The 13926-nt window shown below is 36.0% G+C and overlaps 3 protein-coding genes and 1 non-coding gene across 4 annotated transcripts; 3 read left to right on the forward strand and 1 right to left on the reverse strand.

The window, feature by feature from the left end:
* Window positions 1–241: 241 nt before the first annotated feature.
* Window positions 242–340, forward strand: LOC132185980 (small nucleolar RNA Z221/R21b). The gene has a single exon (XR_009440666.1). It is a non-coding gene; the product is annotated as a small nucleolar RNA Z221/R21b (small nucleolar RNA).
* Window positions 341–4531: 4191 nt separating this feature from the next.
* Window positions 4532–5933, forward strand: LOC132184842 (pathogen-related protein-like). The gene is made up of 4 exons (XM_059598620.1): window positions 4532–4837; window positions 4954–5086; window positions 5174–5475; window positions 5602–5933. The coding sequence occupies exons 1-4, from the start codon at window positions 4700–4702 to the stop codon at window positions 5743–5745; spliced, it is 717 nt and encodes a 238-aa protein (XP_059454603.1). The 5' UTR covers window positions 4532–4699; the 3' UTR covers window positions 5746–5933.
* Window positions 5934–7720: 1787 nt separating this feature from the next.
* Window positions 7721–8949, forward strand: LOC132184787 (pathogen-related protein-like). Its single transcript, XM_059598546.1, has 4 exons — window positions 7721–7948; window positions 8054–8186; window positions 8277–8578; window positions 8672–8949. The coding sequence occupies exons 1-4, from the start codon at window positions 7808–7810 to the stop codon at window positions 8813–8815; spliced, it is 720 nt and encodes a 239-aa protein (XP_059454529.1). The 5' UTR covers window positions 7721–7807; the 3' UTR covers window positions 8816–8949.
* A 451-nt stretch (window positions 8950–9400) lies between these two features.
* LOC132184297 (uncharacterized protein C57A10.07) lies at window positions 9401–13376 on the reverse strand. The gene is made up of 3 exons (XM_059597876.1): window positions 12343–13376; window positions 10905–11026; window positions 9401–10029 (listed from the first exon to the last, which is right to left on the reverse strand). The coding sequence occupies exons 1-3, from the start codon at window positions 12938–12940 to the stop codon at window positions 9700–9702; spliced, it is 1050 nt and encodes a 349-aa protein (XP_059453859.1). The 5' UTR covers window positions 12941–13376; the 3' UTR covers window positions 9401–9699.
* Between the last annotated feature and the right edge of the window lie 550 nt (window positions 13377–13926).

The following is a 13926-nucleotide window of genomic DNA, read 5'->3' on the forward strand; positions in this document are numbered from 1 at the left end:
CAAAGAAAGGGTAAGAAGGAGAATTAGCACACAAAGAAGAGGGCTAAAAAGTCATTGCACATCAAAGGAGAATTAGGGCTTTGCGCTTTGCGTCTCTCTGGCATATCTTCCCTATATATAGATTAGGGCAAGCCTTTCTAACTTCGCAGCCTCTCTCTTCTCTCTCTCTCTCTCTCTCTTCTGTCTCTGTGTTTCTTAGACTTAGGGTTTGTATAGGCACTAAACTTGTATTGTTTGTGGGCAGCAGTGATGAGCAATTGAGATAGTCATGCACCACTCTGATGATTTTTACAATCAATATGTGCTGATAAATTTCTCTTACCCATATATCTCTGAGCTTCTCTCTTTTCTCAATTTATTTTTCTTTTCTTTTTCTCTTTCTCTTGCATTACTTTTTTCGACTTTTATTTTATTTTTTATAAAATTAATCCTCATTGTTTTTCTTTTCAGTATATGATTAGTAGCTAGTATTATTATTATTTTTCAGTATTTGTCACGTATTTCGCTCTAGCTTTATGATTTAGAACCCAGAAAAAAGAAGGGATCCAAATGATGGGGTTTTCTTCGGAAGACCAAACCATGATGCGGACCTATACTCATTGGTGAGGATAAACTATGGCCTCTGATGGTTCCTTTCTTTTAATCATAATCTATAGTTTCATTCAATATATTTGACTATTTGCCATTTCCATTTCCTATTGTTATTGTCCTTTTCATCTTTACTCTTCTTTTCAAATCTATACTTTAACCGATTTTGCTGTCCATTAGTTATATCGATTAACCTTTTGTGAGGCCAAATTGGCCAGCGGCTGTTAAGTCACCTAGCAATCTAGCATTCTCCCTTTTGCCGGATTGGATATTAGCGACAACATCCCTACTCATCTTAGTCTAGTAAAGCTGAATTAATTTTAATTAAATGAATAAACTTTTATTTTCCATTTTTAGTTAGACGAAAAAAATTATATAAAAATTGCTGTGGTGCCAAATTTTTGCTAAAAGATAAGTATTAAACTAATGTAAATCTTATTTATTGAAGATGATCAAAATAATTAATTAAGAAAAATACTATCATTGAATAAGTTTTATATTGATTGGTTTATTTTTCTTAATTAAAAAAATTTAGTACTAGCATTTTCTCTTGAGATATGTTCTGGAGAATTAGGATGATATATTAAACGCAAGAATTCCAATGTAGTAGGATAGAGGCACATTGGTGCGTTCAATTGTAGTTGGTGTCTTTGCTGACCAACCGCACAATAAAAATTCATCATAAATTTTCTCCAAATTGAGTTGGACAAAATTTTCTCCAACCCCTCTCTAAAATTGCCACATGGGGTCCCTTAAACACGTGCTTTTAACGTTTAAGATTTGGACCTTGGAGGTGGCTGAGCCATCCCAAGAACCGATGGGGGGCCTTAGACCGCTTCGAAGTCACCCCCAAGGGGCCATTTGGGGGTGGCCGAATTTGGACCTTGTGGGTGGTTGAACCACCCCTAAGGGCCCCTTGGGAGGTGACTCACCCCTAAGGTCCAAATAAAAAAAAATTCGGGATACTTTTACTAAAGACTTCTGAACTTCTACCTAACGATTTGACAAATCCTCCTAAACTTCAAAATCTCTCAATTGTAATCAATTTAGACCCTTTCGTCAAATTGAAGACGTTAAAAGTGAGATAATGATGTTTATACTTAATAAAATTTCAAATTTATCCTTACTTTCAATTTTTTTTTTTTTTTTTTTTTTTTTAAAACAAATAGAGACCTAGCCTGAGACCTAGGGGTCTCTAGCGAAGACTCACGCGGGTCTCAGGCCAGACCCGCATGGGTCTCCACCAGAGACCTTGAAGACCCACAGTGGGTCTCTGGCTCAGACCCGTTTGGGTCACGGCTAGACCCGCGTGATCTTTTTTCTTTTTATTTTATTTTAAAAAAAGAAACGAAAATTAGGGGTATTCTAGTTTTTTTAGGGTTTGTCGTTAAAAGATGAGTCTAAATTGATTGCAATTGAAAGTTCAGGGAACTAAATTGAGAGATTGTAAAGCTTATAAGGGGTTTGTCAAATTGGGTAGAAGTTCAAGGTTCTTTAATGAAATTATCCCAAAAAATTTTAAAATTTTTTGGCCCTTGAGGTGGCCGAAGCCACCTCTGGGTTCAACAGGGGTGGCCTACCACCTTAGCTTTTATGATTTTATTTTAGTTTTTTATTATTTATATGTATATTTTCTTTTTAAAAATTAAATAGTATTTTATTATTTAAATTTTGAGAGTTGCTACAACACATTCTCCTCACCATCTTCCTTCTTTCAACATCTTGACTTTTTCAAAATAAAAATAAAAAATAAAAAATACAAGAAAGAGGAGATGGTTGAACTCTATGGAATGGCCACTTTACCAATTACACCACGGCAAGTAATTAGACAAGATAACAATCAAGAAAAATCTTCTTCCATGATTACCAATTAAAACATGTGAATTTATTCTCCCGATCGGTTGGGACCACGCTTCATAAAGCGAAGATCACTAATTTGAATCTCATTCCCTCTCTTGTACAGACATGTCAAAAAAAAAAAAAAAAATTAAAATAAATAGTGCCATCTAATATTTGAGGTCCGCGGATCAATGAAAAAATTAAATAAAATAATTTTTTTTTTCAATTTTAAAATATTAAATATTAAAAAATCATCTTTAATTTTTTTGAGATGTAAAATTGCTAATCAAATTTAATTTCAAGTTTTGTTAATATAATATATTAATTGTGTGGCCCTGCTGGATTCCTTTCCTAGTGTGCTTCCGAGACTTTTCTCCAACTTTGAATTGGAAGACCTTCGGCCATAGTGAATTGAAGTGCAAGTAATAAAAGATTGGTACACTTACAAAAAATAATAATAATAAAAAAAAAATAATAAAAGATTGGTACAGTTTTCTTCTTGGACAAAATAAGAGAGAAATAGAAATGGTGCTACCGTAAAAAAGAGAAAAATAGAGAGATCAATTGTCATTGTATCCCATCAAAAAGGAAGAAGAATTTGTATTCTTATCTTTGGTATTCTCTTTAATCTCTATTGTATGATAGTGAGGTTTTGGTGTATTGAAGTTTTAGGTCGGAGTGATTTTCTCTTTACTATATTTTTGTACTCCATCTTTCATAGTAAATTTTTTCATGATCGTCTTCGCCCTCGAACATACCTCACATTGAGGGAACCACTTAAATTTTGGTATTATTTTGTATGTGATTATTCTTGCTTTACATAGCCGTAATTGTGATCGTTTTTTTGCACAACATAGATAATATGGCTAATTTATTATATTTTTCTTTTAAGATATGCGATTATATCTGCGATTTAATTAATTATGTACTAAAAACAATAGCAAGGTGATGATAAGTGATCAAAATTGGTAACAACAAAACGTATGGGTGAAAAGGCGATTACGGTTAGTCATTATTGGCTAAAATTACTAACCGCTTAGACAGTTAGTAAAATTTCCTAACCGTCTCCCCTAACCGCCTATGCTGTTAACCAGCTGTTCGCAGTTAATAATCCTAATAATTGTTAAAAACAATGTCATTTTTATGGTAATATGAGAATACCTTACTACATATGACATCATTTCTAAATTTTTATATATTTAAACACAAAAACGACTTCGTTTCATGTGTGTGTGCGTATATATATATAAATGAGGTTAGCGGTTTTTTCAAAACCTAAAACCACTAACAATAACCGCCTACGCGATTAACAGTTTTTTCTAATCGCTTTCAAAAGTCTCATCGACATGTTTCTATATTTTTAGTAGAAAAGTAGAAACACAAGTTTTGGAAGAAGACAATTTCCATTCATCAAATTCCAAGTTTTTGGGAGTTGAAAATTTGACATGTAAAGTTCATCATTCCTATCAATTTAATTACATTTTTTTTAAAAAATAAAATAAAAAAATAAATTATAAAAAATAAAAAAAATAAAAAAATTAGACTCACTCAAAGAGTTAGTGGGCTCAAAACTATTAACTTCATGAGTAATGTTACACACACTATTACTCTCACACTCCTTGACTTCTATAATTTTTATTTAATCAAAATTCAATAATAATATATATCAAATTTAATAATAATTTTAAAAGCTAAGTTAGAAAAAATGAAATAAGAATGAGAGTGCTTATTGCATTACTCAACGTGCAAATCCCATAATTTGTAGCAAAAGACTTTTTCATACGCTAATAATGCATTTGCCCAATCTTAAAGCACTCCTATATTTGGATGAAATCCCCACTAAATTTCGTGTACTCCGCTAGAATTACTGTTCTGCAAGAAACCATAGATCGGAAACTTCATGCTCATTTTCTTGGATTCGGATCTCCTCAGATTATGTGAAAATATGAGACTCTCATATTGTTAATCTTGGCCATCCAATCTCATCCAATGGCCTACAACAAGTGATGCGACGCGTCCCACTAAAATTTAAGAGAAATGCTCTTTTTCATTCTCCTCACCTTCTCGTTACCATCTCCTCTCTCTTGTATTTTTTATTTTGGAAAAGTCAAGATGTTGAAAAAAGGAAGATGGTGAAGAGATGGTGAGGAGAATGTGTTGTAGCAACTCTCAATTGGTAAATAATTGAGAGGCTCTCTATATACTAGACTCTCCTATCCTATGCCATGAAAATTGAAGCAAATTAATAATTATTGTTGTTATAAGTGAGGAGATGGCATCTTCAAACGCTCCTGAGCAAGACAAGTATCGGCATTACTTGAGCGAAGAAGAAGTCAAGAACACCAAATGGAGGTTTGGTGTCCCTGACTATAGTGTTGTCAACAAGCTCTTTGAAGAAGGCAGAACTAAGGTGTCTCCCTTTTCAATTCCTACTTAATTTCTTTTGTCTCAGTGTGTGTTGTACTTGTGTCACTAGCCATATAAGTTTTTTGATCTCTAACTACTGTTGATGCTTTTTGGATGAAGATTTGGCCTGCTGGGTCGCTTGAAGATAAGGTGCAGAGGCTTGTAAAGACATGGGAAATGGAATTTTTCCATAAGACCAACTTTGATGACTTCAAAACCATTGATCCCAAGAAGTTTACTTTCGGCTTAAATGGTGCTTTAATTAATTATCTAGATTTCGTAGCTTCCATGCTTGTGTTCTTAGCGCGCGCGTTTTAATTTACTGTAATTATGCATGCAGGAAGGAAGGGTCTAAATTTGGAAGAAATAGGCAAACTTGGGGGAGGCTATAACCCTCTGCTACAGACCTCTCTGCCTGAGAAATTCAGGGGCTACAATCCAGATGGAGAAACCAACGAATCTTCTCATCGGACTTTCACGACAACGTTCCCTCGCGGGTTTGCCTTGGAGATTCTCCATGTTTATAGTGGGCCGCCGGTGATTGTGTACAAATTCAGGCATTGGGGTTACATGGAGGGCCCTTTCAAAGGCCATGCCCCTACTGGAGAAAGGGTTGAACTCTATGGAATGGCCATTTTTGAGGTTACCTACCCTTCAACAATATCTTTCCAAGGCCATACCCCATATATTTTTGAGATGTCTGTGTTTTTCTGTGTTTGTATTTGTCCTATTTACTGTAATTGTTGGGTTTTTTGCACAACAAAACAGGTGGACGAGGAGATGAGAGTGGTGAAGGTGGAGTTCTTCTTCGATCGTGGTCAGTTGCTCGGAGGTCTTCTGAAAGGTGCTAGCTTGGATGGCTCTGCCGAGGAGGCGGCTTCAAACTGCCCTGTGCTTAGGCAAACAGGGTAGAATTAGAATATTCACAATAAAACTGGAAGGTTTCAGAATATGAAATTTTCAATCTGTTGTAATAATGTGATAATATGTTTTCCCATCTGTACGAGGATCTCCTCCCACTATTCCTGGAGCTGTTGTTGTTTGCTTATTCCTAAATCCTAATATATGTGAAGCTGTTTAACAAATGGTCGTGTTCTGATTTTCTGCATCATATTCTTTTCTGGGAAGACTGAATCCCATTTTATGACTTTGGAAACTCCACGCTTGGACTAGGGATGAAGAAGACAATTGTTTACATTTCTTTTGAAAGTAAGAAGAAAATTCCTATTTTGCATTCTCCTACTGAGAAGAAAATTACTATTTTGCATTCTCCTACTGACGGAAAGTGAACAATATGATAAAAGATTGGTGTTTCACCAATTGGATAAATTTGGCATCTCATCACATAAAAAAGTAATCATAACTCTCAAAGAACAAAATAAACTATCCCTAACCTTTTATCGTCCCCCCAAATACAATTGAAACTTACACTTAAATAGAATAAATACTAAACCCTAACCCTAATGTGACTAACTTTTGGGCAAAGCCCATTATTAAATATGGACTCTAAAAACATAAATTAAATATTAAAAACAATTACAAAATAATACTAAATCTAAACTAATATTCTTTCTTCTCTTCAAATATAATTAAACACCATTAATTACGCTAATTTAATGAACCAATTTTTTTTCACAAATTATGTCTTAAAAAACCGGTTTAGCATTAAAATAAAAATGATTCATGTCACACATCGCAATATTAAGACATTTCTGAGAGTGATTCGGCTTTTATATATATATATATATATATATATATATGATAATAATAATAAAAAAAGGATTACCGATTGTAAGATTAAAAGAATTCATTGTGCAAGATGTAGGGGCTTCGAAAGGAGAAAGAGAAAGAAAAATAAAAAAATCACATAGATGAAGCAATACTCTATAATTAAGCACCTAATTCTGTTTAAATTATTTAATTCAAGATATAAAATCATTAGACGACAATAATTTACAAAAAAAAAAAAAAAAAAAATTGTCCTAATTTTAAAAGTTTTCTCAAAAGTAGATTCAAAACTATCTAGGGACACCTTGACTCTTGAGCTTAGTGTGGATTAAGTACGATATTTTATTTGGGAGTAATGATTTAGTGAACACCTGCGTGTGTAAATAGTGTGTACGCCGGTGTTATGATATATACTGTTTAAATATTATTTTAATTATATTTTATAATATTATAACACCTGCACGCCCGTCTTGACTAAATTATACTCTTTTTATTTGGTTGGTGTATACTAAACCTGGCTGCTTTTGTGCAATGAAAAACAAAATAATATTCCAAGGTGTTGGGTGCCTGTGGACTGCAGTCTTTCCTTTGTCACTTTCTTCTTCTTCAATTATTCAGAAAAAGACTTATTTATTTCTTTATGAAATTTGACTGTTGCTAAATTACAACTTATACTTTATGAATTAAACCTTTTTTTAAACCGCCGCTTATACCAGAAATTTAAGCTAAGAAAAATGGAGAATTTAATCAATTAATTATATTTTAAAATTTTCTCTCATATGTGGGCTCAAACATTTTGTTTATAAGTGAGATTCAACACGTATTATATTTAACTGAAATGAAGAAATTGATGGAAACAAGGGTCAAACTCGGTACCTGATTTTGATCATTTGATGTGAATTGTGGAGTTGGGCTTTGAACTTATGACTTACGATTTTAGTACCGTATTAAAGTTAAAATACCACTTATTTTAAGAGTTGAAGCTAGTAAAAATATAAAATTTAATTATTTAATTAATATTTTAACAACATTGACTTCAAGATGGGCGACGCATGATCACGGACTATTCTCAGTGTACAAAAGGCGAAACTAGCATTATAGTTTGAGGGGGGGGGGGGGCAAAAGTTAAAAAAAAAAAAAACAAGGGCTTGCGGGTTTAATATATTTGGCTATATAAAGTCTCTTCTGTAACACAAATTTCCCAAGTTAAAAAACACCCAGACCTTGTTGTTTAGTGGGAGCTAAGATGGCATCTTCAGGAGTTGAGGATGAGGAGAAGTATCGTTCCTACTTACATGGAGAAGGGGAGAGGAACACCAAATGGAAGTATGGTGCTCCTCCTAACTATGATGTTGTTAACAAGCTTTTTGAAGAAGGAAGAACCAAGGTCTCTCTCTCTCTCCCTCTCTCTCTCTCTCTCTCTCTCTCTCAATATCATGATATTTGTATTATGATAATCTGATGACTAATTAATTTTGTTAATTTATGGAAGATATGGCCTTCTGGGTCACTTGAAGAAAAAGTGCAGAACCTTGTAAAGACATGGGAAATGGAGATGTTCCACAAAGTATGCTCTGATGACTACAAATCAGTTGATCCAAAGAAGTATACTTTCAGCCTAAATGGTAACATTTAATTAAGCTCCTTATTTAGTTCATTGTATTAATATGATAATCATCATGGTTGCCATATATCTGGTCATAATTACCTTGCAGGAAGGAAGGCTTTAACTATAGAAGAAAAGCGTAAGCTTGGGGGAGGCTACAATTCCTTTCTCCAAACCTCCTTGCCAGAGAAATTTCGTATCTACAACCCTGCAGAAGAAACAGCTGATTCATCTCATACGGCTTTCACATCAGCTTTCCCTCGTGGGCTTGCTCTGGAGATTCTCCATGTTTATTCAGGGCCACCAGTGATTGTGTACAAATTCAGGCACTGGGGTTTCATGGAGGGTCCTTTCAAAGGCCATGAACCAACAGGAGAAATCGTTGAGCTCTTTGGGATGTCTGTTTTTGAGGTATGTATAGCCCCTTGCACTTCTTTTTCTTCATCTTCATCTTCTTCTTCTTCTCCTTCATACATATTCACTGTCTTGTTTTGTTTGATACAGTTGGACGAACAAGAGAAAATTGTGAAGGTCGAGTTCTTCCTTGACCGTGGAGAGCTGCTAGGAGGTCTTACCAAAGGTGCTAGCTTGGATGGATCCACTGAAGAGGCCGCTTCAAGCTGCCCCTTCTTGAGGAACACAGGGTAGCTAATCATATCCTGAATTGTGTAACAAAAGCTCATACTTGCATTACAATGTGAATAAGCCTCGCTCTGTCAGGCATAAACTCTGTTTTTAATGTTTTCATATCTAATTTCACTACTTTCACTTGAGTTCATTTTTACTTTGTAAACAAGCATTACCGCATAAATATATAGCCTCATTTGACGACACTTTTTGAAGAAGCTTCTTACCTTTTAGTTAAAAAGTAAAACCATTAACAAACGACTCCAAACACAAAATATTCAGAAGTGCTTCATAAACAAACCAATTTTCCTAAAAAGTGGATAATATTGTCCGGCATAGTACAACGACTGATGCCAAAATATTCTGCCACTGGACGTGTAAAAGGATTTGATTCAGTTAAATGTCTCGAGGCACTTACAGAAACTAAATTGGGGATTACACAAACCAATTTTCCTAAAAATAATATTGTCCGGCATAGTACAATGACTGATGCCAAAATGTTCTGCCACTGGATGTGTAAAAGGATTTGATTCAGTTAAATGTCTCGAGGCACTTACAGAAACTAAATTAGGGATTACACTTTGAACTTGATCAGGCCAGTAAGCGTGAGAGAAACAAGAACGTGAATAATTACATACCATGTACCATCATTAGTGCCTCATTACAGTCGAGAGGTTTCCCAACCAAACAGAGCATAAACATGGTGTACAAATTGGCATTGCCCAACACCTGATGGAGACATAAATTTCCATCCCAGCAGCCAAAAAATTTCTCGGTTAATTTTTTTTGACAAATCGATTAGGAAAATTTTATTAAAAAGAATTACATTAATGTCAGCTTAAGCATCTCTTTCTGGCTGTAAGGGTTGCTTCATTTTATGTTATGTAACAAGGTAGAAAAAGTTTCTAACTAGCTTTACTAGGCCACGGAAGGGAGCCTGGATAAGGAGCTGCCCCGCAGTATCTGAACAGATCTTCAATCTCTGGACACCCATTAGGATAAGGGATTGACCGGTGAAAAGGATCACGCCGTTGTTTCTTCCGATAGAGTGAACCTTGACACCCATAAGGATCTCCTTGGAATTGAGCCCGCACCAATGCCTCGCCTTTCAGAGCTGCTTCTTTTGAAGTCGGTGAAGCGGGGGTGCCTAAGTAGTGGAACCTCGACTCTGGAAATCCAATTGCAGACCGATGCAGATGCGCAAATCTCTCTTCCTTAAAATCATAACTTACAACCTGATTAAGAGTGCAATGAAATCAGCGTGAAACTTGGGGTTTTTGGGGGGACATTAAGCTGCTGTGATGAAAAACTGAGTCGGGAGTCTAGACTAAAGTACTGAAAAGGAAAACATATATCTTCTCTCTAGAATCCGAGATTTGATAATATATCAAGATCATGCACATTACTTTGACAAATGGAAAAAATTGGTGCATCACTCAAGATGGAAAAAAGTTGGTTTAGTTCAAATATAAGTTGCAGACATTTTGAAATAATAACAAAAATTGTATAAACAACCATAATTTTAGTAGGTGTAATCAGGAAAAGAAAGCACAATACATTCAAGTATGTGAGCACATGTGCACATACACATACACCCACACACGCCCACTGACAGAGAGTTACTCACATGGGCCATGGGGAGGAAGACACAGAGTGGTTGTGAGTGACTGAATGCAACATTAAGGTCATAATTATGACAAGAGCATTGGGTATATACTTCAAAGGGATAAAGGACAACCATGTTCTCCTATAGTATTTCAGCACTTATCCCATAGAATCATCAACGTTTATATTTCAGAAGCCTCTGTATGTAAATTTTGGGGAATACTTATGTTTGTACTTTTAGCCAAAGTGAGTACTTATGACTGAAACCTGTATTCATGTCCCACAAAATTGATAGTCATTATTCCACACCATGAACATTCATCATCCAGAGAGGATAAAAACACAAACAACTCTCTGGTTATTTTTCTCAACTTTTATCCTGTTTCATATTTATCATATATATATTTTAGCTCGAAAGGAAAAACTAAAAAGAAGAGAGAAAAGGAAAAAAAAGAAAAAAAAGAAAAAAAGAAGAAGAAGAAGAAGCATCCAGAGAAGCGCTTACAGTTATGTTATAAGGATATGTGCCAGTAAGCTCTCGGAAACGACACACACTAAAGAGAAGGTTCTCAAAACTGTCCCTCGCATGCTCTTCTGTGAGTGTCCTCCATCTCACATTTTCCTCGCCTATAAAAACAATCACAACATAAGTTGCATAACAATAGGACTAAAATCAGATAGTTCAAAGCTTTAATTTTTTTGGATAAGTTTTTTGACCCAAGGGGAGAGGGAAGGGGAGAATAGTTCAAAGCTTTTCATATATCAGAAACAACTTTGCCACAAAAAGAATCCTATCAAGTTTGCATTTGTTACATACGAACAATCAGGAACTCAAGGGTCAAAGAGAATTATGCAATGTAGATGTCCATTTATCATCCATTACAAGTTATGGAGACAACATACTATATAGTATGAAGAGATTATGAGCTAAAATTGGCACCAGCAAAAATTTGGCCCAACATAATTTAGCAAGAAAAAGTCCTCTAAAAAACAAGAGATTCTGCTGGCAACAGGGAGGTGGGAACAACCAAAATCCAAAACTTTTCATACATTTGACAGGGTAAGTTGACACATCAAATAGGGCTTGTTTGGAGTAATTCAAAGAGCTTGATTGTATAGGCAACACTACTTAATTGCCTTTTCAATCTTCACTGTTGGAAATGAAGCAAAAAAATCCTTACCATTGAGCAGAAGGAAAAGACATTTTCAACAAATTAACAGGTAGAAACTCAGTATTTTCTGGTTAAGGACCAAAGGTGTTGATGGCAACAGAACAGGAAGCGGCGCTACAAAGGTAAACAGTGTAAGGGGTTTGATGGCATTATAAGTAATGGGGGCAAATGTGGTAGGAACTGAATAGGCTGGAATTTGGCAAAGTTGGAGATGATAATGGGATAGGGGCAGCAGAAATAGGATCAGTAAAGGTGTTGACAATTTTATGTATGGTGGAGGTGGCAGTAACAACTGTGGTCATTGAGCTACAGTCGTCTGATAACAACTTCACCATAGGTAATGTGATGCTGAAACTGGTCGTGCTTCAGTTATGGTTCATATAGTGATGTGGTGAAGCAATATACTATTGATTCCACTTTATAAACAAGATTTCATTATATTTCTTCTAAGTTTCAAAGTTTGATTTTCAAATCCCGCCATCACTGGGTCTGGGGGTTATGGGTAGGGGGGAAACCAAGTGACAGTTCCAATGCCAAGAGGAATTTGCTAACCAGATTATCTAATGCACAGAACCTTCTATAAGCAAATCCACAGGAATGTATAATGCAGCGCTGTGGAAAATGAGCAGGATATAATCTAAGCAACTGATGAATATTAGAGCCTTTTCTTTAGCAAGCAACAATATATCAGTTCTTAGTTTAAAAATCTTTTTCTATAAAAAAGAGGCAAGGCAAATAGGTACAAAACGTAAGATAACACAATGCACTCACCAAACCATCCTCTCGACTCAGCAACATTCCAATAACTCTGCGCCTCACTACGAGGACCAGCATCTTTCCGAGTCTCTCCACCACTAAACAAAAGCAAAGCTGTATCATCTTTGGCTGCAGTTTCAACTCCCTCTTGTATGTGTCTCACAAATGTAGGAGCTTGGCCAGGATTCTTCTGATAAGACTCCAAAAACCATGAATCCTCCTCATCAGCTTTCCCACAGCTACTACTTGTATATATAGAATGCCCGGCAACCATTACAAGATTGTGAAGCTTTGGAAATGGATAATTATCCGAACCCACATCGAGTTTTCGGTAATTACTCATCATCCGGTAGTGGCTCTCATATAGAGACAGAATGATGAGAATCGTGATTCCAAGTGACAAGGAGATGATGAAAAATAAAATTGGGTGCAGCTTATAGTAATACTGAATACGGGTTCCGAAAGATTTAAGCATTTTGATGGGATGAAAGTGTGAATTCTTATGCTTTCGGGCACGTCTACTGATTCCTGATTCCAAATCAAAGTCAGCGCCTCTTGGGTATGCCTGGAAGGACTTGGGACTCCCAGTAGACCCAAATGGAAAATTTTTCATGATAATATGAATCCAGCTTATGGGTATGGAAAGGGAATGTCATTAATCATACCCAATTTGCAATTTAAACAAATAAAGCATTGGGATCATGGAATTTTTGATTCAGACTTCGGAAGTACCAAATAAGCACACAACAATATAGAAAGTTCAACCAAGTCCATATCATATGCCAAATCAATTGCTCAGTAGGAAATTTTGCAGCTTGCGGAAAAGAAATTAAGATTTTTCAGGAAAGATCCAAGAGAGCAGAACCAAATGGATTTGTGAGGGAATTAGAAAAATTAAAGCCGAGCAAGAAAGAGGACTCACCCACAAACTTTGTGAGATCTGGAGAGTATAGTGCTGAGACGACTCAGATTTCCTGAGGATCTCGTTTGTTAAACAGAATGTTAATTCGTCGGAGACTCGAGAGTATTTTGTTGGGAGATGGCGCTGACTGATCGACGGTATACTAAAGAAGATGATGAATTTTGCCCGTACAGAAGAAGCCCACAAATGAGGGCCTTTCTGAGTTGGACCTCTTTTGGGCTACTGGCATGGGCCAGAATCAGAATAACGAAAATGTGTGAATATGCATCACTTTCACCATGCTTTGATTCTAATAAGTGGGCTTCTAGTAGGGCCGGTAATTTTGACACGACCAGCGAACCCGACACGAACAGGACACGAAGTTAGCAGGTATTGGGTTTGGGTTTATCGGGTTCGGGTCTTAATCGGGTCTACCTAGACCCGATTAAGACTCGGCTAAATTCGTGTCTGGTGGGTCAACCCCGCGGGTCCACGAGTCGACCCGCCAGACACGTTTAAGTTAACGGGTCTGGCGGGTCAGCCAGGTCTCGGGTGACTCGCCAGACCCGTTAACTTATTTAAATTTTAAAAAAAACTCCCAAGCGTGTAAGAAAACCCAACCCGATAACTGTAAGAATAACCCTAAAATCTAAATGTCCTAACTCCTAATTCCTAAACACGACAAACTCTCAAGTCTC

The sequence above is a fragment of the Corylus avellana genome, chromosome ca6, assembly GCF_901000735.1.
Source record: "Corylus avellana chromosome ca6, CavTom2PMs-1.0".
NCBI classification, from domain to species: Eukaryota; Viridiplantae; Streptophyta; class Magnoliopsida; order Fagales; family Betulaceae; genus Corylus; species Corylus avellana.

Excerpts from the sequence above, each read along its gene's own strand:
- LOC132184842 (XM_059598620.1), top strand. The coding sequence starts at position 4,700 with ATGGCATCTTCAAACGCTCCTGAGCAAGACAAGTATCGGCATTACTTG. Across the intron at positions 4,838-4,953 it reads TTGAAGAAGGCAGAACTAAG|ATTTGGCCTGCTGGGTCGCT; the intron begins GTGTCTCCCTTT and ends TTTTGGATGAAG. Across the intron at positions 5,087-5,173 it reads GTTTACTTTCGGCTTAAATG|GAAGGAAGGGTCTAAATTTG; the intron begins GTGCTTTAATTA and ends TTATGCATGCAG.
- LOC132184787 (XM_059598546.1), top strand. The coding sequence starts at position 7,808 with ATGGCATCTTCAGGAGTTGAGGATGAGGAGAAGTATCGTTCCTACTTA. Across the intron at positions 7,949-8,053 it reads TTGAAGAAGGAAGAACCAAG|ATATGGCCTTCTGGGTCACT; the intron begins GTCTCTCTCTCT and ends AATTTATGGAAG. Across the intron at positions 8,579-8,671 it reads TTGGGATGTCTGTTTTTGAG|TTGGACGAACAAGAGAAAAT; the intron begins GTATGTATAGCC and ends TGTTTGATACAG.
- LOC132184297 (XM_059597876.1), bottom strand. The coding sequence starts at position 12,940 with ATGAAAAATTTTCCATTTGGGTCTACTGGGAGTCCCAAGTCCTTCCAG. Across the intron at positions 11,027-12,342 it reads TGAGTCGAGAGGATGGTTTG|GCGAGGAAAATGTGAGATGG; the intron begins GTGAGTGCATTG and ends TTGTTTTTATAG. Across the intron at positions 10,030-10,904 it reads CATATCCTTATAACATAACT|GTTGTAAGTTATGATTTTAA; the intron begins GTAAGCGCTTCT and ends ACTCTTAATCAG.